The sequence below is a fragment of the Platalea leucorodia genome (assembly GCF_965183815.1).
Source record: "Platalea leucorodia genome assembly, chromosome: 5".
In the NCBI taxonomy this organism is placed as follows: domain Eukaryota; kingdom Metazoa; phylum Chordata; class Aves; order Pelecaniformes; family Threskiornithidae; genus Platalea; species Platalea leucorodia.
This window is the reverse complement of record NC_138827.1, coordinates 51,679,338-51,702,992: the sequence shown is the minus strand read 5'-3', so window position 1 is coordinate 51,702,992 and position 23,655 is coordinate 51,679,338. Positions and strand designations below refer to the sequence as shown.

General features: G+C 37.6%; 1 protein-coding gene across 8 annotated transcripts in view; it reads left to right on the top strand.

Moving 5' to 3' along the window:
• RALGPS2 (Ral GEF with PH domain and SH3 binding motif 2) overlaps positions 1 to 23,655 on the top strand; it is a 133,246-nt gene that overhangs the window by 109,293 nt on the left and 298 nt on the right. For 6 of the 8 annotated variants that reach the window (XM_082314100.1, XM_082314102.1, XM_082314099.1 and 3 more), the window contains 6 exons: positions 2,535 to 2,612; positions 4,176 to 4,281; positions 5,014 to 5,106; positions 13,907 to 14,012; positions 15,255 to 15,346; positions 17,632 to 23,655. The exon at positions 17,632 to 23,655 is cut by the window's right edge and continues 298 nt beyond it. In XM_082314100.1, the coding sequence (XP_082170226.1) occupies positions 2,535 to 2,612; positions 4,176 to 4,281; positions 5,014 to 5,106; positions 13,907 to 14,012; positions 15,255 to 15,346; positions 17,632 to 17,661 (505 nt within the window). In that variant the 3' untranslated portion in view covers positions 17,662 to 23,655. Of the gene's footprint in view, positions 1 to 2,534; positions 2,613 to 4,175; positions 4,282 to 5,013; positions 5,107 to 13,906; positions 14,013 to 15,254; positions 15,347 to 17,631 lie in introns of those variants that run through there. The other 2 variants (XM_082314098.1, XM_082314103.1) reach the window with 2 other exon arrangements.

Genomic DNA, 23,655 nt, shown 5'->3' with positions numbered 1-23,655 from the left:
CATTCAAAAGGTTTTCTTACTTTTCTTTCCCTGGTGCCTTATGGAATTAATCAAGTTCAGGTTGAACACATTATATGGAAAAGCCTTAGACAAAATGGTTATCCGAGTGCTTTTACCCCAAGCAGCATAAGAAGCTTAAAAATTTTAGTAAGCCTTAGGCTTAAGCTCATGGTTACATTCTCCAGAATTGTTGTGTGGACTTCTGAGACAAAGCAGAGGTTTTTTTTATCCCTGTCCTGATGAGAACTGGCTGTCCCAGACTCCCCCCAGTTAAAAGGTTTGCTCCATGTCAAACAACTATGTCAGAAGATTCCTCCTCCAAATTCCACTTGCCTTCGGTACTTTATTCTCTCCTGAGGGAGCTGTTTGAGAACTCTGTTTGAAGTTGCCTGGTTTTCAGGATGAGTTCTCTTGCCTGCTTCCTGGGAGAGAGACTGGGTTCCTTACAGAAATTCCTAGAGATACACAGCAACCTTGTGTCCGTTCCCTGGTTTATAAGATGAGGAGGCATGTTTTGGAATTTAATAGGTAATACACTGACATGCAAATGTCAAAATCTAAGATAACTAGAGAGGGTGTGTCTCTAGTTTTGATCTGTACGGTGGGTTTCCATTCTTATAAAAGTCTTTAAGTGAGGGAGAAGCATTCATTGTCTGCAATTAACAGCTACTGGCAAAATTGGGATACATCCAGTGTTATTAATGACTACTTCCTATGCAGTGCGAGTGGGAATTCAATATTTCCCAGTGATTTAGGAAGAGGATCTTTGGGTAGAAGGGCTTAAATCTGCATCATATGCATAACAGGAAGAAATTAGATATTCCACACACAGATTCCGCAGATAAAAGAAGGAATTGTAACAAATATTCTTGGTTTTCCTGGCCCTCCTGTTTGTAACTGGGAAATGCAGAAGGGATGAGAACTAGAGTCACTGATTGTTTTTAAGTGCAACAGAAACTTGAGAAAGAGCTTTCAGCATTGGCGTGTCCCTTTAGGCTAATCAAAATTGCTTGAAGGACTTTAATGCCAAGTCCTGACAGTTATATCATGTTAAGGGCAGTATACTAAGGGGCACTTCAGTCTCATTGGTTGTCACCCTGAGTGTCTCTGAAGGATTCGAGCTGTTTCAGGGAAATCTCAAGAGTGATAGCCTCATTATGCAAAAAACCAAGCTTAAAGGTAAGAAGAAAACGTATTTCATTTGCACACAAAATATATGTACACGCAAATATACCGCTCATATTATGGTTTTCTTTCCTTCATCTTAATTATTGTTTTATTTGTCTATATCTTGAATGTATTTATTCATAAATTCAAAGATATCAGTTATGTTGAAAAACAAATGATGAAGAATTCTGGGATAGATTAGTAGATGGTAATTCATTAGTATCTTTTTGATAATTCTTCTTGCAGCAAAGGAAATAGTTTGAGCTGGTTTAAAAAAACAAAACGACAGAAACAAGCAAACCCCCCTGTTCTTGTTTAATGCTGCCGACCTTTACTGTATCACTTCTTTAAGCCTGTTTTGTTTGCCTGCTCTATGGTATTCTGAGTTCAGATTGAAACATGACAATGCTACTTGTTTAGGTTTCCCATTCTCAGAAATACTGCCCTATCCATAAATAAGCAGCTTTCCAGCTACTGCAAAGCCCCTGTCACAGGTGACAGATTGTTAGATTTATGCTATGTAGGAGATTTTGCCTGTAAAATTCTCATAGGCTTGTACTTAACTTCCTGCTTCTACAGAATTAGAGCTGATTTTCAATCTTTCAGCATAATACAAACAACTAGAAAAATGGATTAAAAACAGGAGGTGAGGACAAAGTGCCTATGCTTCTGTTGACTTAAATGGAATTCAGTCAACTAGGGAATCTGATCCAGAAAAACAAGGTTCAATGAAGCAAAGCAGTATTCAAAAGGCAGGTCTAGAGTACAAGTCCTCACTAGGGATAACAGTATAGATCACGTTAACGACTCTAAAATGTGAAGCTTACAGGTAAAGTTTAAAGCTTATATGAACTGGAGAATTGAAATATTGCTTAGCTTATTTCAATGTTACTTAATACGACAGTATTTTAAACAGTGTCAGGCCTGTTTTGATAGTGCTTTTGATTCCTCTCCGCCCAACAGCTTGTGTGTGTGCATACTCATGGAAGTTGAAACCGTTTTTTTCTAGTAACATCTAAAGTTAGAATTTAAAGACAAGTTTTATTAATATGGTTCTTTTACCATGATTTAATCTCTAAGAACTAAATGCAGACTTTGCTCTTCAAAATGTTTTATTCCTCAGTGCCAATAAAACACTTCAGTATTATGAGTTCTGACAAAGAGAACATCTGATGAAATAAAAAAACCCATGGTATCTACCCCTGCATGCATTTGTCTAAATAAAATTATCCTCTGTTTCTTATGTGGAAGAAGTGGCTTTGTGATATGCACACAAAAAAAAAAAATGCTATGCTGTTTTAGCAGTCGTGCTGTTTGTGTGAATAAAAGTATATGTAATACGTACAATTTATAATGGAATCCAACAGGAACAGGTTGTACCATTCTCTCGGTCCGGGGACAAGAGTGTCACGAAATGGCTATCGAGGCCACATGAAGGCCAGCAGGTACAATCCCCACTGCACACAGAGGTGTCAAACTTTCCCTCTGGTGTTGGTGATTTGGTTTGGTTTAATAATTAAGTGGGTGTTTTCTGATGTTACCTTTCTAACTTACACGTCAAAATAAAGGTAGAGACCCTTTTCTTCAGGCTTCAAGCTTTCCTCTTCTGTGACTAAATCTGTATCACCATAAGGGCTTTTGTTCATTCTGGTCTGCAAATCCAAATTCTGAATCATTGGATCTTTATATCGAGGCTTAGTTGTTTTGGTAGCTTTTTCACTGCCTGCCACTGTGTAGGAATGTTGGTAGTTCTCATGTGGACAACAAAGCTGCTTCTTGAGCTAATGGATGGCATTCAAGATGTTTTCTTTGCTGGCAGTTCTGTATTGAATTTCTTTTCCCCTCTTCCCTGAAATCAGAGATATGGCTAAAATGAGTAACGTGTTAAAATTGGCCCAAATTTATAATATATAGTATTATTTGCAAGCTGACAGAGTAATATAACTGATTATTCTGATTAATTAAAATACAAATTCTGTCTCCAGCTGTGTGGCACTGTAGATGGGAAAGAGATGGCTGTTAACTATCAAACTTTTTCCATGTTAAGAAGCAAGCATTGTCTCACTGAATTAAACTCATGTTCACATCTATCAATGTCCAAAATTGTCTCCATACCATCACTCTCAGCAGGTGCTGCAATGAAAATGTTTGCTAGATTTCCAATTTACTCTGAACTTTCATGAATGTTAGGATAGATGAAACAGCAAATCCTGGCTTACTTCAAAACGAGTTTCAGGCGCTGTTCCATTTTTTGGCTTTTCTGGAAAGCTGCTGGGTTCAGCAATTTAGTTATATGCTCTGATTGACATTTACTGAAGTGATTCCTGTTATAATTTTTTTCTGATTTGAAAATGTTTTGTAAGCCAGTCAGCTTCATAATTTTAATAAAGCTAAGTTTTCTTTTCACAGTGCTGTACCTAGCATTTGTTTTGGCCCATTGCTCTTAGGTCCTACATAGGGTAGATGATTAGGAGAGCACCAGATGCATTAAAACACCTTAAAGCTGTGGTTCGGGTTTCTACTCTTTGTTACTGCTCCTGCCCACTCTTCTTGCTTTCAGATATTTTAAAGTTTGTGCATGTTTGAGCTATGCTTCGTTTTTGATGTGCTAATGATTCCAGTGTTTCTAACAAAAAAATACTCAATCTTTCTTGCAAGGGCTGAAGGAGAGGTTTTAATACATACAGCAACTGTATGAATGTAATTCAAATGTTTACTTTTTAAAATTAATCGTTCTTGTATTTCAGTTGTCTTGAGTTTTAATTTTTTTAATTGAGGATTATCTGCTTGGCTAATTAATTTTTCTGATCACATTTGCTTGTGAGTGTAAATTCCACAACAGCAATTCCTTGTAACAGCCAAAGTCTTTTTCTGTAATGAAGTCCAATAAAAAAAAATTGACATTTCTAAATTAAAATACAGATGTTTGCATTAGTTTGTGGTAATGATTGGAAAACTACTTTAGGAAAAATATTTTTTTCACACAAATCTTCACACACTCCTTTCAGCTCCCTAGAATCTGAAGATTTGGCTGTTCATTTGTACCCAGGAGCAGTTACTATTCAAGGTGTTCTCAGGAGGAAAACTTTGTTGAAAGAAGGCAAAAAACCTACAGTAAGATTTTAAATTCATTTTCTCACTTTCTTCCTTTGCCCAGTTATAAATACAATAAAATGGCCATTGTGCAACTAATTCAAATGTCTGAGATCTCCTCTGCCTTGCTGATTAACGTTTAGGGTCACTGCTAGAGTTTACATTCTTCTGTTTGGTGGATTTATTAAGTTCATAAGGCTATACCCAGAACCTAGGGAGTAGAAGAGAAGTGTAACACTACATAAAATTTCTTACAATTACTGATAACTTTAAAAGAGAGAAGCATATTTTGTCTTCCTGAATGGTAGGTGGATCCTAACAATTTATCAATAGATAATAACCTTTAGCACTTGCATTGCAAATGCTTGATTATGAATTATAAATCAAAATACATAATCACGACAATGGGGGATACCTTATGGCAGTATATAAAATGGAAAAGAAAAGGGACAGATGTACTCTAACTCAATGAAGTGTTCAATAAAGGTTGCAGAAAGTATAGAGTAAGATGCAGAAAATTTTGCTCAGATTAGTGAGGAAAGGCACATGTTTCTGCTTTCTAGATTTTTTTAATGCATTCATAGGCGTACGTGAATAACTAGAAAGAGCAGCTTTGGAAACATGGCTGATGGTTTGGCTGGACAGTTAGTGCTGTCGTGTTCTTGCAGGATGATGCCTGCTATTTTACAGCTCAATGTTATGAAACATTTCACTTAAGTGTTGCACTTTTGGTTTTTTCTCTTTTCTCTCTAGGTAGCATCTTGGACAAAATACTGGGTAGCACTGTGTGGAACCCAACTCTTTTACTACGCTGCAAAATCTCTGAAGGCTACAGAGAGAAAACATGTATGTAAAAACAGGCATATTTCAGTATCATCTGCCAAAATTAAAATGTGATTTCCTGATGTAAACACTGAGAATAGTTCAGGACTTGCATGATTTCTAGTCAGCACTATCCTGTCTTCCAGTCAGTCAGTCACCTCATATGGATATGCCCTAATGGAAATATCGTGCACATTTATATGCTACACCAAGAACATCTGCTTTGCATATGCCATGGGTCTCTTTGAATGTGTTGGTCTATAAGGAAGGGAACTATATCATGGGATCTGTCTGCTTTTTGAAGGTAGAAGTCATATCTTTTGATGATCTCTGAGCCTTGCAACAGTTTGTTGCTACTTGAAACCCAAAGAAGCATTGATGTGGCAAGACTAGGAAGTCACTACATGTGACATTAACTATGTACTGCTTTCATGTGTGGTAAAATTAGACTACTGTCATTTTCTGTTTAATCCTATATTCCGTTAACTACAACGGAGTACAAAACACTTCATACATATCATATGATGCTGGCTTTCCTTTTATTTGCTGCAACTTTATTTGAAAGAAGGTAAAAATACTTTGCTTATGTGGGGAAGTAGTAAAAGGATTTTCTGTAGATGTTCCAGGGATGTTACAATGTCTGTAGTTCCTGTTTTCACTGGTTAATTATAATGGAAGAGGATACCGCCAGAGATTCCGTTAAGAAACTGGGTAAAATCTGAGATAGTTGGATCTTTTTCAGAGTTCATTCACTACTCGAAACCATTCCTTATAGTTGCCTTGGCCAGTGTTTCAGTTTAATTTATGACAACTGTCACTGAAAAACATTTGCATAAAGCTTATGTAATTTTACAAACTGAGATGTGCTTCTAGAATCCTTGTAAGGGGACTATCTTATTTCTTTTTGGTACAAAGTACTGTTTTCTTATCCTAACATTTTTATGTTCAGAGGGTAGAGATTTGAAGTGTAAGATCTCTGATTAGTAGACTCCTGGATATTTGAATTTTCTGTGTGGAAAGTTTGCATGTAATGTTGTCTTAATCTACAAAAAAAATGTGTATTTTCCACTTTTATTGAAAGCAGTTCATTAGGAAACAGTATTCTAATACTCAAAGTAGTTTAATAATAGCTAATTACTTGTAGAAATATTTGCATAGTTTCTTTGCCGTCATCCATCTGCCCCACTCCTACTAGCTTTGATTGCGTAGGTGAAATCGAAACTGATCCTACTTAATTTGTCTTGTCAGTTAAGACAATACTAGCCCAGACCAAAGGCCTGTTAGCCAAGCATCCTGTCTCCTGGGTGTCTTTAGAGAAGTGTATGTGTTTGGATGCATTTGCCTCTGGTATCAGTGAAAACCTTATGGAAAGAGTCTGTCTCATTAAAAGTAAAGGTAGTTGGAAAGAGCAGACTTGTAAACTACTAGAAGCAGAAATGTGAAGCATTAAAGCAAAAGCAAAAGAAAGAACCAAGAGAGAACTTGTGCTGGCATTATGTCACTAACAGTTAGTTGCTTGTTTTTTCTGGAAACATTGAGAAATGGAAAAGAAATTTTTTGTAGTGTCAGACTTTGTGCTCCTGTTACTGATGTGATGCCTTTAGGTTTTATGCCAAAATTGAGTTTTGTTTTGTTTTGTTTTTTTTATTTGGTTGTTTTTTTTTTTTTTTTTTAAGAATAGACTATTCATTTTTAAGTCTCTGTTGTCCACTGTCTGTCAAAGTACTGAATGATGGAAGACTTTACCATATGTGTACCTATTGAATCAGAAGCTTTTTCAGTATTGTGTATAAGTATTTGAAAACAATCTAAATAACATACAGGTTTAGAGAACTTGGAAAAATTGCATAGCTGGTAATTTTATTGTTTGGAAATTAAGTATATTGAATCTTTATGTGGTCCATTTGCTTATACATTTCCTTCAGAATAACAGTTTTAATTGTTTAAATAGTCTTGCTCTTTCTTTGGGAAAAGTAAATGAAGTAAAAAGGTAACAAATGTAAGCATTCAAGTCTGGTATCTGATCCTTTTGAGTCTCTGTTACTGCAAAAGCCTTTACTTTTGTCTTGAAATGCAGTCATATCCATTTAGAATGCTCTTTCAAAAATTATTTTCTGAATCTATTGAATTGACTTTTAATATTGCTCAAGTCACTGATGTGTTGTGATACCTACAACAACTAAACTACTAGTGAACAGAGACTAGTGCCTAAGAATCATAGAATCATAGAATTGTCAAGGTTGGAAAAGACCCTTAAGATTGAGTCCAACCGTCAACCTATCACTGCCAAGTCCATCTATACAATGTCCTTGAGCACCACATCTATCCGTTCTTTAAATACCTCTAGGGATGGAGACTCAACCACTTCCCTGGGCAACCTGTTCCAATGCTTGACCACCCTCTCAGTGAGGAAGTTTTTCCTAATATCTAACCTAAACCTCCTCTGGCGCAGCTTGAGGCAGTTTCCTCTTGTCCTATTGCTTGTTACTAGGGAGAAGAGACCGACTCCCACCTCGCTACAACCTCCCTTCAGGTAGTTGTAGAGAGCAGTAAGGTTTCCTCTCAGCCTCCTCTTCTCCAGACTAAACAACCTCAGCTCCCTCAGCCGCTCCTCATAAGACTTGGGCTCCAGACCCTTCACCAGCTTCGTTGCCCTCCTCTGGACATGCTCCAGCACCTCGATGTCCTTCTTGTAGTGAGGGGCCCAAAACTGAACACAGGACTTGAGGTGTGGCCTCACCAGTGCCGAGTACAGGGGCACTATCACTTCCCTGGTCCTGCTGGCCACACTATTCCTGATACAAGCCAGGATGCCATTGACCCTCTTGGCCACCTAAGCACACTGCTGGCTCATGTTCAGGCGGCTGTCGACCAGCACCCCCAGGTCCTTTTCTGCCAGGCAGCTCTCCAGCCACTCTTCCCCAAGCCTGCAGCGTTGCCTGGGGTTGTTGTGACCCAAGTGCAGGACTCTGCACTTAGCCTTGTTGAACCTCATACAGTTGGCCCTGGCCCATCGATCCAGCCTGTCCAGGTCCCTCTGTAGGGCCTTCCTACTCTCCAGCAGATCAACACTTCCACCCAACTTGGTGTCATCTGCAAACTTACTGAGGGTGCACTCGATCCCCTCATCCAGATCATCAGTGAAGATGTTGAACAGGACCGGCCCCAGTACTGAGCCCTGGGGAACACCACTCATGACCGGCCGCCAACTGGATTTGACTCCATTCACCACCACTCTCTGGGCTCGGCCGTCCAGCCAGTTTTTGACCCAGCGTAGAGTGCACCCATCCAAGCCGTGTGCAGCCAGCTTCTCCAGGAGAATGCTGTGGGAGACAGTGTCAAAGGCCTTACTAAAGTCCAAGTAGACAACATCCACAGCCTTCCCCTCATCCATTAAACGGGTCACCTTGTCATAGAAGGAGAGCAGGTTAGTGAAACTGGATCTCCCTTTCATAAACCCATGCAGGCTGGGCCTGATCCCTCGGTTGTCCCACACTTGCTGCATAATGGCACTCAAGATGATCTGCTAAAAGCTAAAATCTGTCTTGCATCCTTCTGTTCTCATGTTTATTTGTCCAAAGATGTGCCAGCAGACCAATAACGAAGTTTGCAGATAGAGGCTAGGAGACATTCAAGTCCATAACGCTGGCAGGATTACCCATCAGAAGCCTGCCAGCATTATGGCTTGCAAATACTGAGTGGAGTCTGAGCAACGCAGTTCCCAGGAAAGGGGGATGGAGGTGTGGTAGTAAAAAGCAATGACTGCTAGAGCTGATTTTTTTTTTTTTTAACAGTTGGCTCTCTGGAATTGGACTGAACTATCCAGCACAACGTTGGATTTCTCTGTACGCAGCTGATATCTTGCTTTTAGCTTGTTAGGGCAGCAAACATATTTTGTTCTGTTTGTAGATGCAAAGTGTGTTACAAAGCTCAGGTCTCTGATTTGGTTTCCCAGGTGCAGTCATGATTAAAATAAAGTAATACCTATTAGCTACAGTTTGGATTGTCTTTTATTTAAACAAATAGTTTACAGTGAATGCACACATACTTCTGCTCCAAAGGTTATTATAACACAGAGTATAATCTTTATGCTGAAATTAAGGTGGAAGATAACCTGGTAGCTACTGCGGGAGACTGAGGTTAGGGGATTAGAGAGAGAGAGGCTCCAGTTTATTAAACAGCCTAATAATAGGTGGTCAGTAACTTTGTTCAGCTGGTCTACCTGTGCTGTACTTGTAGCCTAGCCGTTGATGGCTTAGATTTCCACCCATTTCACTACAGGGTTATTGTGCAAAGCCTCAGCTTTTGTTCTGGAATCTGTAAAGATGATTTGTCAAGCGTCATGCTTCAGTTCACATTTCGTTGCATTTTCAGAAAGAAAGTTAATCAAGAGAGAATAAACTGTAGATGGTCAACCATCTGTAGATAGCTAGTGCATAAGTATATGTCCACTGTACAAATACTGTCCAGTTATATTCCTAAGAGGTCGGTCGATTCCGCAAAATAAAGAGATTTGATGCTAGATCTAGGTTTTGTTTTGTTCCTGTCCGGATTAAATGGATAAAAAGGATGATGCTGTCTACTTTGAAGCAGGTTTCTTTTTCAGAGATTGATACGTTTGAGATTTACCTGGGTAGAATATTCCAAGCATCTTCTGGAGCCATGTAAACATCTGTCTTTTCAGCTTCCTTTCTCAAGGCCTCTGTGACATGGAAAGGAATGCTGGCAATGAAAAAGTCAGTCTGCTATATAAAGTTTCCTGGCTAGAGCTCTCATGGTAAATGTGTCTTGATTACAGGCATGCTTTTGACCGTCCTGCTGCTGCTATTGCTTCAGGCAGCTGAGACTGAAAACTTGGAACGCACTGACACTGAAAGCTCTTCCAGGCTTATAATAGCCAACCTCTTTGGAAAATTAGCTCATAAAAATCACAGTGTAATCCAGCCAAAAGGGCAAGAAGTTCCCTCCCTTTTAGATGTGGGCAAGCCAGCTCTTCTTCTCATGCCTACGGTCAAAGACAAAGGAGTGCATCCAGCATAGTGTGTATTCTAGATGTGAATCTAGTCCAAAGGAAGAGGATGCTGTAGATACCTGGATGTGACAAATTTGCTTGTGCTGCATCTACTAAGAAAGACTACTAAATATAACGAGCTTTGTGTTTTAAATAGTGAACAGGTTTCAGTAATTACTAGAGTAATGGAAAATTGTCTACAATGAGCATGTGAGTGTCAGAGCCCAGAGATGTGGTACAGGAGAATCTGAGAGGAATGTGTGTAGAATGCTTAAGGTTTTATCTCGTATGCTGAAACGGTACCCGCAAACAAGCTCCTGTGATAAAACTGTAGCATTTGCACACCTTTAGGAAAGGACAACAGTAAAAACAGCCAACTTAAAATTAAAGGAAGCATTTGCCCTGAAAAATGTGAGCACACCCATAAAAAACTGTTCATAGTGATTGGGCTGGGAAAATCTTGCCAATTTCTGTGACAACATAGCATGCATGAGAGAGATTTCCATGTTTATAGGTACTTGGAAAAGCAACAGAGCCTTTTTGAGTCTTCGTGCTCGAGTATGAACCCTGGTTCATTCCAAGCCTTCCATTGCATGTTATATTCAGAATTAGACCCGTTTATTGGCAGTAGAAAAATTGGTAGGTGTTGCTCAGGCACTTTCACTGAAATACCCTGATAAAGAATGCTGTCATTCTAGGAAGTATGTTCAGAAAATTATTTGAATATTAGAAAGCTGTAAAATCACAACAGGAGATGAGGAGGAGGAGATTTGTAGGTGCCAAAGGGTTGGAGGGAAAAGTCTGTTCACAGATTAATTCAGAGTTTTTTTTGATTCAAAGATTTATGTATAAATGCCTTTGAGCTCAGAACAACAACAAAAAAGTGTAGTTATGTGAAGCCTAGCACCAGAGCTGTGTAGTTTTCTATATGTATAATGAGCGTCATTCCAGTGGCCTGTATAAAAAAAGCAAAGAGGGACCAGGAACATTAAATTACAATGAAGTTTTCATTCCCTTCATGTTAACAAAGCAGACTTGCTGTTAGTGAGGCTCTATGCATCAGTGGAGAATGAACTGCCCTGGGGGACTATGTAAACATGGAATACAAATCCAGCCGTGCACAGGGATGGAAAATTGACATGTGTTTCAAGTGATGACGGATTGATGCTGGCAGGAAACACTTTCCTTGTGTGGAGCTTTTTACTTTTTGGAGAAGTACCATGATTAACTAGTTGTTTTGAATAAAACGAAAAAACAAGCAAGCTCTAGCAGTTTTGATTGCATGGTAATTTCACGTATTGTATACCTACTCTTATGATATACAACTAAGATAGGAAAGTTCAAATGTGCTATTTTCATGAAACTCTAGAAGTGAGTGCAGTTCAAGAGGTACATTGTTGATCTGTAACCTATTAAAACCGCTTTGTGACTCAAATTTCCACCTCTGTGAAAATGACCTATTAATGCTTTGTAGGACTACCTGGAAGTTTGCATTTTGCAGGTCCCTTTTAAGCGTAAATTCTGTCATCTTATTTTTCGAGGCAATGTCTTCAGTGGGTCCATAGCAAGTCCTGAATATATACGTATACATCCTGATTTTATTCCCTTTCCCCATCTTTATTCCTTCTTTCAGATAAAATTCCTTAACGTTTTTCATTATTGACTGGAATCTGCAAAGAAGTTTTAGTTTCTATTTGGAAAGAAGTTATGTTATCCAGCCCTCACTGTAAGAAAATGCTGTCTGATAGAGCTTTATAATTTACTTTCTCTTCTTATGAGGTGTTACCAAATCTGTCCACCTCCCAAAGGCAGTAGAGTTACTTAACTTTAGTATATGTGGTTCTACAGGTTTAATGAGGAATGGTCTTCTCCCACATTTTTATCCATAGTAATATCAAAAAAAGGGCATCCATTTTGAAGTTTGGCAGGCAGGTCTTTCCTAAGAACAGTAATCATCACTTTTACACTTAAGCTATCTGTACAAGCATCCCTTCGAAGTTTCCAAGCTTTTGTATTTCCAGTGACGTTACCCAAATGTCAGCTGAACGTGACTGGTAGGAACTTGTGATGGAATGGTTCCTGCAAGTGTAACTATAGTGACATAGAGGGCAGTACACAGATGATACATTCAAAAGTGTACAAGACAGAGACTGGACTCTTGAATTATTTTGAACTTGGTTAAAATACTTTTTGTTTCAAATATTGGTCTAACATTTGTTCATTTAAAATTCTAATGTATTTTAAACTGAGGTTTAAAATGTAGCCTGTTGCACAAGTCCCATACAGTTAAACTTATCTGGACATTCAACCTCTCCAGTTAATCTATGGCATAGATTAGAATAACTGACATTAGACTTGCACTGGAATTTTATTTATAAAGTAACTATATTCCCATATAAAGACCATTCTTATAAACTCTTCCTTTGCTTGTGATACCCTCAAACTTATTAGCAGTAACGCTTCCTTTTGCTGAACGAGAGTTCTAGATTTGTAATGGTAAAGCAATATTTCTAATATGAATCAAAAGACTTTTGATGCTTAGTGTTGTAAATCTGCTATGTGGCATTAGTGTGAAGAATAAAAGTATTCTAGAACTATAAATTAATTTTAGTGACTTAAAACATCCCTGAGATTGTTTTAGCTTTATCATTTCTAATAAGGTAATTAGAGAGGTCAAAATTACTGTGCTGATAAAGAGGTTAGAATAGGGATTTCACAAGACACATCTGATAAGGACCAGCATATAGCAGAGTTGGACCTTCTGGGCAGAGAAGTGAGGTGAAACACTGCAGAGGGTAAGAGTGCTAGGATTGATGAAAAAAGTCTGTGTCAGACCCATGAATGTGGGAAGGGGAGATCTGGCAACTAAAGACTTGAGAGAAACTGAATGAATTGGGCATTGGGGAGTGAATGGGACTGCCTGAGCAAGTAATGAAAGGTGAATTGTGAGGGTCTACTAATAGATAAGCAAGGAGACCAGGGAGAAGGAAGCTTGTGGTTTGGAAATGAGTTGGATTTAATAGGCAAGTAGCCTGGAAATGAGAGGAGAAGCCTGAGAAGTAGAAAATAATACAGACCAGGTGAATGAAAAGGAGAGTGGGACCAAGGAGCTCCCAGGAGAGGGGCTAGTGTACCGGAGACAGGTATTGTGCTTCGAAGAGGCCTAAGTTACATGTCGATGTGTGAGTAACACCTTGAAGAGGAAAACCCTGTCATTTTGAACATCTTAGCGATAAATGAGCAGGTTATGTTCTGTACACTTGTTTATTGAATCTACACCCTCGTTTGATCCATTTCATGCATTAGGTCATAATATTTAATTACACAGCTGTGTTATCTTGTCCACAGGACTCGTGCAATTACAGACTATTACAATAATTAATGCATGTTAACTTTGAATAATTGTGGCACAGACAAGTTTAATTCTTCTGTTTGTTAACAGTGGAGGGATTAGCTTTGCATTTGTTAATGCACTTTTTTGAACTATAGTATATGTATGTGTGCAATAATGTGGTGAGGAATGCTGTTGTATTCATACAGTGCAGTTCAGATATCTGTTGACATGTTTCAGGGGATTGTGATATTACTTTTGTTTTGAATATCATTCATTGTGGTAAGTTCTGTTTTCACTAATTCCATATAAAATTCATAAACTTTCTTAATTTTATGAAGTGTCATGCTTCCTTTGACATTATTCTGTCTTTAACAGTGTTGCTGAGAAGTGCCTTTTTGAATACTTGCTCTGTGCAGTGCAGTCAGTCTGGCTGAAGCTTCTTGTTTTACATTAGTTTACATCTGTGCTTGTATTTTCAGTTCAAATCCACACCGAGTAAGAATGTGTCAGTGGTGGGCTGGATGGTGATGATGGCAGATGACCCTGAGCATCCAGATCTCTTCTTATTGACTGATTCTGAGAAGGGTAAGCTATGTTAGCACCAAGAGTGCAGTGATTACCAGAATAAACATTTCCTTTGCTGAGGTATTCGTAAGAAACTAAATGAAATTGGAAGGATGTTACCTTTCGCTTCTTCAACTGCTTTCCATGATGTCATGTTTGCCTTTAGAATGCTATGGGGACAATTGTCTGTGGAGAATCCTTAGTGTCTTCGCTAAGTTCTAAGAACTCTCCAAACTCTAACAACTCCAGTTGTGATTTTTATTGGAAGTATTCATCTGCATTCTTTTAAACTATATTTAGACCACTCAGAGGTATTTTCACATATGTGAAAATGTAAGTAACGATAAAAAAAAATTCAATATTCAGCTAACACTAGGTGCTTGACCAGTCCCCTCTCCTCTCCAAATGAAAAACAAAACCCAAACGAAACCATCTGTTCAAATGTAGCACTATTACCAGGAAAAAAAAAAAAAAACCCAACTAGATCTTGACTGTTTTGCAGAGAAGCCTTGGTTTCTGTTACTCCAATGTAGTTTCAGTTTAAACTGTGAAGAAATTGTTACTTTTCCATAGCACTTCAAACTATGCGGAAAGAGCATCATTAGACTTTCCGATAAAGGAGCTTAACATTATTTATTGCTTTGTCTCCTTCAAGTCTTAGTACATTTTATTTCCTAGCATCTGTTCTAGCACCACTGATACGTGGTGTAAATTATGAATGCTTGTCAGCTCAAACTCAGCAAGAGCAACCTGGAATGTTTTTGTAATACTTGGTCTTTCTGAACTCAAGCAAGCACTGTATAACACCAGACACTGAAAATACTAGTCTGAAATGTATCAATATGTTTAGGAACAATTTTCAAATATTTTCAAATGTAGCTTTCTAGAGTGCATTTCAGTGCTCTCTCGCACTTCATTAAAAAATTATGAAATGATAGTATAAACAAATTGCAATAATGGCGATGAAGAAAAACATTTTTGTTGTATGGTTCTGGGAAATGTTTTGTTCTTTCCTAGTTGACACTGGTGTTAGTTGAAATCTAGAATGCTGGAAAGGAAGACAGGCGAGCTGAAACTTCTCTCGCACTAGGTCAAACAATTAAGTTGCAGCTATGCCAGACAAAATGTAAAGTTATATGAACCTTCTGCTATTAAATCTTTTCATAATGTTTTAATTTAGAGTTATTTGAATATGGGTAGGATTTAAGTATATGGTATTGTTTGTGTTTCTTTATCAGTTTTTTCTCTAACTTTCTCACTTAGGAAATTCATATAAATTTCAAGCTGGAAACAGAATGAATGCAATGCTCTGGTTTAAACACCTGAGTGCTGCCTGCCAAAGCAACAGACAACAGGTGAGAGCAAGATGTTGAAAAGGAATATGAACTGTTAAGAGCTGAGAACTGATAGATCTTCAAGATGACAGAGCTGTAACTGATCACTTTCTATGAAGAGCAATCTACTCTGAGCAGCCTGTACACTAATTTCACATGCCTGTTGATTTGCTTTAGCTTTCCCATTTGTCCCTTTGCAGACAAGTCCTCAGAGCTTCTGTGGTAATGAAGAAAGATTTGGGGCTATCTTGAGGCTAATTTAAAGCAATTGGGGAAATGGAAGGAATGCTCTAAAATATCTGTCCGAGTGGCAGTATTTTTGTCATTGCCCATTTTAAGAAGGCTATTTTACAGTTATATAAAAAGCTGTAAACTGTAGCATTCAGTATCAATTCCAGGTAACTCTCTCGTAGTGCCATTTTTCAGGTCTTGCGCATGCATGTTTTCTGTTGTTTGTATGTATTTCTAAAATGTGTAAAAAATGTTTAGTCCTGGGTACATTTGGCAGGCTTTGAAAGCAAAAGGAGAATTTTCCATGAATCAAAAAGGAAAATAAGACTACTCCAACCCCTATTAAATTCTGTTCCCATATGAATTCTTACTGACCTTTTTCATCAGCAAAATCCTTTTTAAGTTACCACTTCATCTTCCTGAAATTTCCCTTTTCATTTGCACGTTTGTTTATGGTGTTCCCAGAGCAAAAGTATTACTGAATTTCAAGGGGAAACAAAAGGACCTTTCCAGATCCTTCTGTGCTTTCTTGTTCATTTCTGCTTCTGAGAGAAATCTCAGGAGTAAGGAGGGTTGCAGAAGCTCCCTTGAAAGTATTTGAGACAGTGCAAAGGAGAGGAAATTGTGTTCCTGGCTGGAGAATGTGGGAGTAGTAGCAAATAGTGGCAAAGAGTTTGCAAGAAAGTGGTGACTTTCAGGCAAGCCTGAAAACTGCCCTCTGAGGACAGCTTTTATTCATTAAGGCTTAACAATACTATTTAATGCAAACTTGTTTAAACCGTTCGGCTCCTAGCTTGTGCAAAAGCAGCAGGCTTAAGGATCTGGCGGAGCCTCCTGTGGAAAATATGACAGCGAAGTGAAGATAAGTGTAGGAGATTCTAAAAGAAAAAAAGGAGGGGAGGATTAATGGAAAAAAAAAAAAAAAAAAAAAAACCACCTACAACTAAAAGGCCAAAACCCCTGCTACCATAATTTGTTGCATATTTTCTGTTTTCTGGCATGTTGTGTAGTTGTACTATATGGGTTCTTGCAGCATAGTTGCTCCCATAGAAGAAGCAGTGCTTCACACAAACATTAGCTTACAAAGGTTGGTTTACCAAATGAGGGGAGAAAAAAAAAAAATCCTGTAAATTTTTTCTCTAGATCGTGATTTGACTCCTGAGTAGTGCTTTCCCTAGAAAAATGCCTTATGGTACTGTTTAAAATTAAAGATCTTGTTTGCTTTTTAACAGTCTGACTGCCTAAGAAAGACTGGATGTTTAAATATGCTTTTGATAAAGTATAGACACCTACCCAGTTGAATAATATTGGGAACTATTTTAATAGATATTATTTTTAATTTTAATAGTGGAACTTTAGCCCAGTTGATCATTTTTGCTTCTACAGGTAAATGGTAAATGCAAAGCATGCTTGCTTCAAATCTGACCAAACTGGTTATTTATTGACAGTCGTCAGGAGTGTGGTGGCTCTTTAATAACCTGAGTAAACAAGAGATGTTGCTGTCAGGCAAATTCCTGATGGGGAGAAAATGGTGATATAAACTAATGTAATGCAAACTAGCTTTGATCTTCATGAAAGGGAGTGATGTCTGTAGCAGGCATTCAGGTTTCCTATGGGAAAAGCCCAGGCAAGTGTTTATGCCTCGTTTTTTTAAATTAGTCTTAAAAATACTAGAGGGCCTACATCAATCACTGACCTGTGTGCCAAGAATTCTCTAGCTGGGACTCAAGTGAGAAGGTTCTGCATGTGTAGTTTGGTGCTGAGATTTATCCTGTTAAGGTTGTTTTGCTGACAACTTAAATCTTAAATGTCATCAAAATTATTAACATCTATGGCCATATAATAAAATTATAAACCATGCAGCAGTTTAATATTTTGGTTATACCTGGGTTTTCTACAGCTCTAAGTAGATTTGTACTGCTGAACGATAGTTGCATTCCTCCTCTTTTTTTTTTTTTAAATAGAATGAGCATTAACGATATGCATTTAAACAGGTGGCTAGTCTGTGAAACACTGGAATGTAAGTAGGTACTACCCAAAGTAAAATCTGCTATCATTTATATTTTTGTTTTCAGGTTCCTGCCAACTTGATGACCTTTGAATAATAGGCTAATTCAAAACACAAAAAGAACAATTTGAACCATCTCGTAACTGAGAATGAGGTCCTGATGAAAAACGTGCCAGCTGTATCCTGTGCCAGAACAGAGCCTGTCAATTCGATCTCTGAACTCTGGAGCCCTGAACAAAACCACTAATGATTGGGGAGTAGAGTCCCCCAAATTAAAAATGGAGTTGCAACATGAATTGCCATGGACCATGCTTCATTATATTCTCTGAACTGACCTGTGGAAACCACTGCCTTAAAGAGTGAAAGGAAAAACAACATGAAACACCAAATAGTGTGTGTGAAACTTCTGGCGGTGCTGTGCTTGAGTTAAATAGATTGTAGCTAGTTTGAGTTTCTTTTAACTTTATACTAATTTTGAAAATAACTCACCTTTTTAGGCATTCTTAAGAAACAAGTAGACTGGTATTTAAGAGTTATATCAAAAGCTATGTATGAACTGGGTAAAAGAGGTACTACACATTCTAGAGATGTTGTTTAGACTATACCAGGAGTTCTCGATGGGAGCTTGTCCCAGGCACACTTAGCCTGGAGCAATGTTATTTCTGTCAGACCTACAACTATAAGAAATGTAACAACTGCAAGTTTAAAATAGCAGTAAGCTTGCAAACCTTAGTACTGTATGGGAGCCATATTCCCAATGAGTGGCACAAAGGCTAAGCCCTTACCAAAACTTTTTTTGGTACGTTGTTACCTAATTCCTGGTTAAAAACATAGTTCACATGATTTGGGTGGTCGGTGGGTGTGTGTGGAAGAGACAAAACTGAAAGCACTGTTGGGTCAGAACTGAGTGTTTTCTTCCCATTTTTTTCTACACCTGTCACTCTCCTACATACAAAGGTTGAATGACAAAAAACCCAACACCTGGGTATAGCTCACTGAGATGTTTTACTTCTCTGGGTATCAGTTAATTACCAGTTAGGGACCACTGTTAGTGTATGGTGTTTCGTAATATCGCTTAAGGTCTACGTTTTAAAAAGATAGAGGCACAATTTCAAGCTTTCATGTTCTCATTTGGCAATAATTGATTTTATTCTCTGTCTTGGTCAAAACAGTTGACGTTGTGTGGTATTGATAACATGGCCTAAAGCAGACCTTACATACAGAAGCTCTTTTGATCTTCAGGCAAATAATTAATTTATTAGAAGGTAGGATAACCTAAGGAGAGAAAAGGTGTGGGACTATCAAAATTCCATCCTTGACAGGAATAATTCTTGGTCACTGAAATTACTCACAGAGAAAAACATGGTTGTAAAAAGGGAGCCATGCTTTATATGTGTATTTTATGCTTAAGACTTTGATTCTTGCTTTATTTGGGTTTCCTTGTCGTCACCTAGGTGTAGTTTCCTGGATGATTAGTCTTTCTTTAATCTTCAAAAACATGATCTTTGTAAAGCAAGGAAACATTGTCCAGAATATGACTCCGATATCAGAACTTTGAAGTCTGTGAAAAAGTAGTAACTGTTCCATTGACATTGTGGTTTAGTGGCCGTAAATACGCTTGCAGATTCCACCATGAATACTCCTTTTTAAAAAGAAACAAGCTACCTACCAGTCTGTGGCAGAGTTCTCTGACTATCTAATAAAGGTTTCTACTAGTAGTTATTATTTTGAAAATGTACAGTTTGTTTATTGCATCTGAGTAGAAGCCTGTAAATTCACTTCTTGGTTTTTTTTTTTTCCAGAGTCAAATTAATCTCTTAATGGAAATGATTAATTTCTGATTTCTGGGCGGCAAAAAAGAAGGGTAATCGAATCTCACAGTAAAAAACCAAAACAAAACACAAAAACCCCAACCACTTGGTGAGGTAGAGTAAAGGGTAATAGGCTGGTTTATGTTTCCAAGAATTGTTCTTGTGAATTGGCTCTTGGTAGAAAGAAAACAGTAGAAGGATGCTTCTGTCAGAATTACACCAGAAGCACCGTGGGAATTTATGTCCCTTTGCAATTTTTTTGTTGTTTTGATGGGGATTGAATAGTCTGTTCTGATCCTGAAGTCATGTATTTTGGGAAGGGGTTGCTTGCGCTGAATCCCTCTGCAATTCACACATCTCCCAAGTTTACCCATGTTGGGTATATAGTAAAGACGACATCTTCATAGCCAACAGTGTTACTGTAGTAGACTTTGCACAACTTTAGTTTTGTTTTTTTCATTTTAAAAATTACTTCATGTGTGTTTCTTCTCAACAACTAAGTGTTTTTAACAATGTTAACTAATTGGTTTTTAACAATCTTTACTTTTTTAAGCATTGTGGATAATAGCCTGTGGATTTTGAATTTTTAAATAAGCTATTACAGGTTCATTGCAGCATAGCTGTATCTGTTCTTCTGTTAGTGAAAGGAAACGTGCAACTGAGAGCCACAGCCTGACATCAGACAGCTTTGCTAAAGACAGAGCCAGGTCAGGAGGTGTCATTTATTATTGTTTTTTTGTATTTTTGCAGCTGTTTTGAGTTAGGTTTTTATGGTAGGAAGATGGTGGGGAAAACAGTTCACAAATCATCATTTAGTGAATTGTTGCTGTTACCAACTCTCATTGTTCGTAGGCCTCCTACTCTTCCTTGTTTTTTCTACCCTCAGATATGCTGGTTTTTGTGGGAGAGATTGAATATTGTGGGAGGAGTTTCTTAAAATATGTAGCTAGAATAACTGGAGTGATTAATGACAACATGGAAAACATTATTGGCAGTTGTTACAATGAGTAGTTCAGTACTTGCCTATTGTTTATCTCCTATTTAGCCACATAGTCCTACAGGGCAACACAGAAATACCGAAACGTTACATATTTTGCGATTAATGGTGCTCAGAAAGAGGTGGTGGTTTTGTTCCCTGAGGGAGAGCTGCCTCAGCTAAACTTTGGAAAGACTCAAGCAAGTCAAATACACTGTAAAGAACGTAGTAATGCTCTTTTTTAAAAAAGGGGTTAAAAAATTAAATAATTAAAACCAGTGCTGAGAAAACAAGGACAGCAATGAGCTCATGGTATTCAGGTAAGACTGTCATCCAGACTACTTCAGATAGTTGGCAGTTTCTCTTTGATTTTTATTTTTAATGTATTGCTCTAATTCTTTATCTTGTCAATAACTGCTGAAATACTTCAGCCAATATTTGTCACTTTATTTCTTAATGTTTTGAATTTGAAACTAAAGATGCCCGTCACAGTTCCCTGTTTTGGAGGCATATGAGCAAAAACTATTCAGAGTAGGTCTTCGTACCAAGACTTCACATGTAAATGTTAATCTCCTGCTGACTGTTAATCACTTTGTTAGCTAAAATAACAGTCTTGGGAAAGATTGAACAGCAGGGAATGTCTGCTTTATGAAATCGGTGCAGCGCATTAGAAATACTTAACATTGCACTGGTTGTTGAATACTTACTGCTAACCTTTACCTTTCTAACTTAGTCTGTACTACTTTTGGCTAGGTTTTTCAAACCTGACTTCTATGCCAGTGTTCTTATAAAGCAAACAGGGAGATTTCTTTCTGAAAAATTCTGATCATTTGAGTAAACATAGCTCATCCCAGACATGTATTTCATTTTGCAGACATTTCATGCCAGAGGAATATTACTCAGGCTATTATGATTCATTAAGTGTTTAGGTGCAAGTTATAGACATTAAAACTACAAAATCTAAATGAATGCACATAAATACTTAATGAATGAGCTTTAGCACCCAGATTTAAACTTACTGTTAGCTCCTTTAAATTACTGTGAAAATCATATCCTACTTAAGAAAGACTTGAAAAGGAAAATACTCTGATGGCAGACGTTATTTGTCAACTCTGCAGCTGGCGTATGAAGGAGCCCCGTAGTTACGCAGATGTTTTAGCCTCCTGCTTGAGGAATCAGTGTCTCTTTTGGGGAATCAGCCGATTACCTTTCCTCCTCAAAACGTAACTGCAGCGCACTTGAACTTTTACCAAGAAAAGTGTTTATAGAAGTATGCATATTTGAAAACATATCGGGAGCAAGAGAAAGCATAAAAAAACACAGCAGGATTTTATTAGTTGTCTTTTCCTCACTAGAAGTAAATTAATCTAATCTAATTTTCCTTGCAACATCAGCCTCCTCTATTTGCATTTATACATTTTCAACAATAGTCCTCCTCTATTAGTATCAGGCATAACAAATGTTAAAAGGAAATGCTTTCCCTTCCAGCAGAATTAATTGCAGTTTTTTGTGCTGCTAAGGCACTTGAGGAGGTGAGGTCCCTTTTGATAAAATGCAAATTGATCTTGTGGTTTTGGTTAACTGTAGCAAATCTTGTCCAAATCAAGATAAGATAAATCATGGGATGTTGTTTCTTCTGGCTCTGTCAGTGGCGTTTTTCTTGATTCTTTGTCCTTTTTTTTTTTTTTTTTTGGTATACTAATTCACCAACATTAGTAGTTCCAGTCTTTTCCATGGCCGGCTGTAGTATGCTGCCTGTTGCAAGTATCAAGACACCACGGCTAGTACTAAATCACATCAGTTAATTGCTTATTTTCCCTACAAGGACAAGTTTAAGAAGTTTTGTTATTATTTAAGTATTGCCCTTTTCCTTTAATTTTTCTCTGAAAGTGGCTTGTGCATAAGGGGATTTGGCTTGAGAAAGCTGTCATTAAAAGAATCTGTACAAGTGGACATTGAATTTGTTTGTAGGAGTTATCCTTTTTTTAAAAAAAACACCATTCTAATTTGTAATGCATCAAGAGGGTGAGTGCTTGGATTCAAGGAGGACTTTTGTCAGTGCCTTATTATTAACTTGAAGACCAATTCCTTTATTTCAGTGCTGAGAGTACCACAATGGCAGACATGCATACTCTGTCCTTGATGTACCAAGGGGTAACATTCCTTACAGTCATTGCAATTCTGCAGAAGTTAGTCGTTTTGGTCAATGTAAAATAGTTGTGGCTTGAGTTGCTTTAGTTGTTTTTTTTTTTTTTTTCTGTATTTGAATAGCCTCTTTTTAGGAAGAATACAGAGGTATTTGGTAGCTTGGGCTTGTTCAGCTTTTATCAGAAGTAGCTCAGACTTCTTCAAAATTAATTTATTTTTGTTTTGGTATGTCTCTAAATAGATTTAGTAAGGGGGAAAAATTGAAAAGGGTAGTCCAAGTCATAGTCTAGACCACATGAACTTAAGAGCTCACATTATTAGAAGGGAGCTTGCTTTTCTCTCTCCCATTTTGATTTAAACATTGAAGAGCATTCTTACGAGAAGATTTATTTCTTACAAGCTTTTTGTTAATGTAAAATAAATACTACAGGAAAAAACTGTTTGAGGATAGAGAAGACTTGGATAAATCTTATTCTTTCTTAATATCCCATAAGCTCGGTTTTGTATATTGTATTTCTAGTGCCAACACTATGTAGAGAGTACTGTCCTTCACTGAAACAACTGCTAGAAGTTGTTTTAGTAGCAAGACTTCATAAGCTTTGGAAGGGGAAATGAAAGAAAGAATGTCTTGTTCTTAAGCAATTACATATTTGTTTTTCTGGAACACATCCTTATAAAAACAAAGCTGTTTTACTATAGTGTTTATAAATTCAGATGTTGGAAAGGAAAGGATAATTTGAAAATTAATCTTATGCTTTCTAAGAATCTTCAAAGACAATAGAAGGGTTAGGTCAAAGGAGAAATGACAAATTACTTAGTTCAGCCATGCCTGTTGCAGAACAGAGCTGACAAGTTTTCTTGAAGTTATGTTGCTAAGAAAAAAAGGTGTAATGAAATGCAAGTTCCTGCAGATGATGGCATGGTTATGGCTGTTAGCCTGATCTTGCCCTTGAATGACTAAAGTGTCGTAAATATTCCGTTTCCTTTGTGTGTTTGATTAGCATATTATTTCTCTATATTTGGGTAGGTTCTGGCCTTCACATGTGTTTCCTGAAGGTATTTCTTACCATTCCAAAGCTGTTCACAGATAAAACTGAAAAGCAGTGTATAAATCGATTAACTACACATTGAAAGAAAGGGTTCTAGGGTGCCTTCT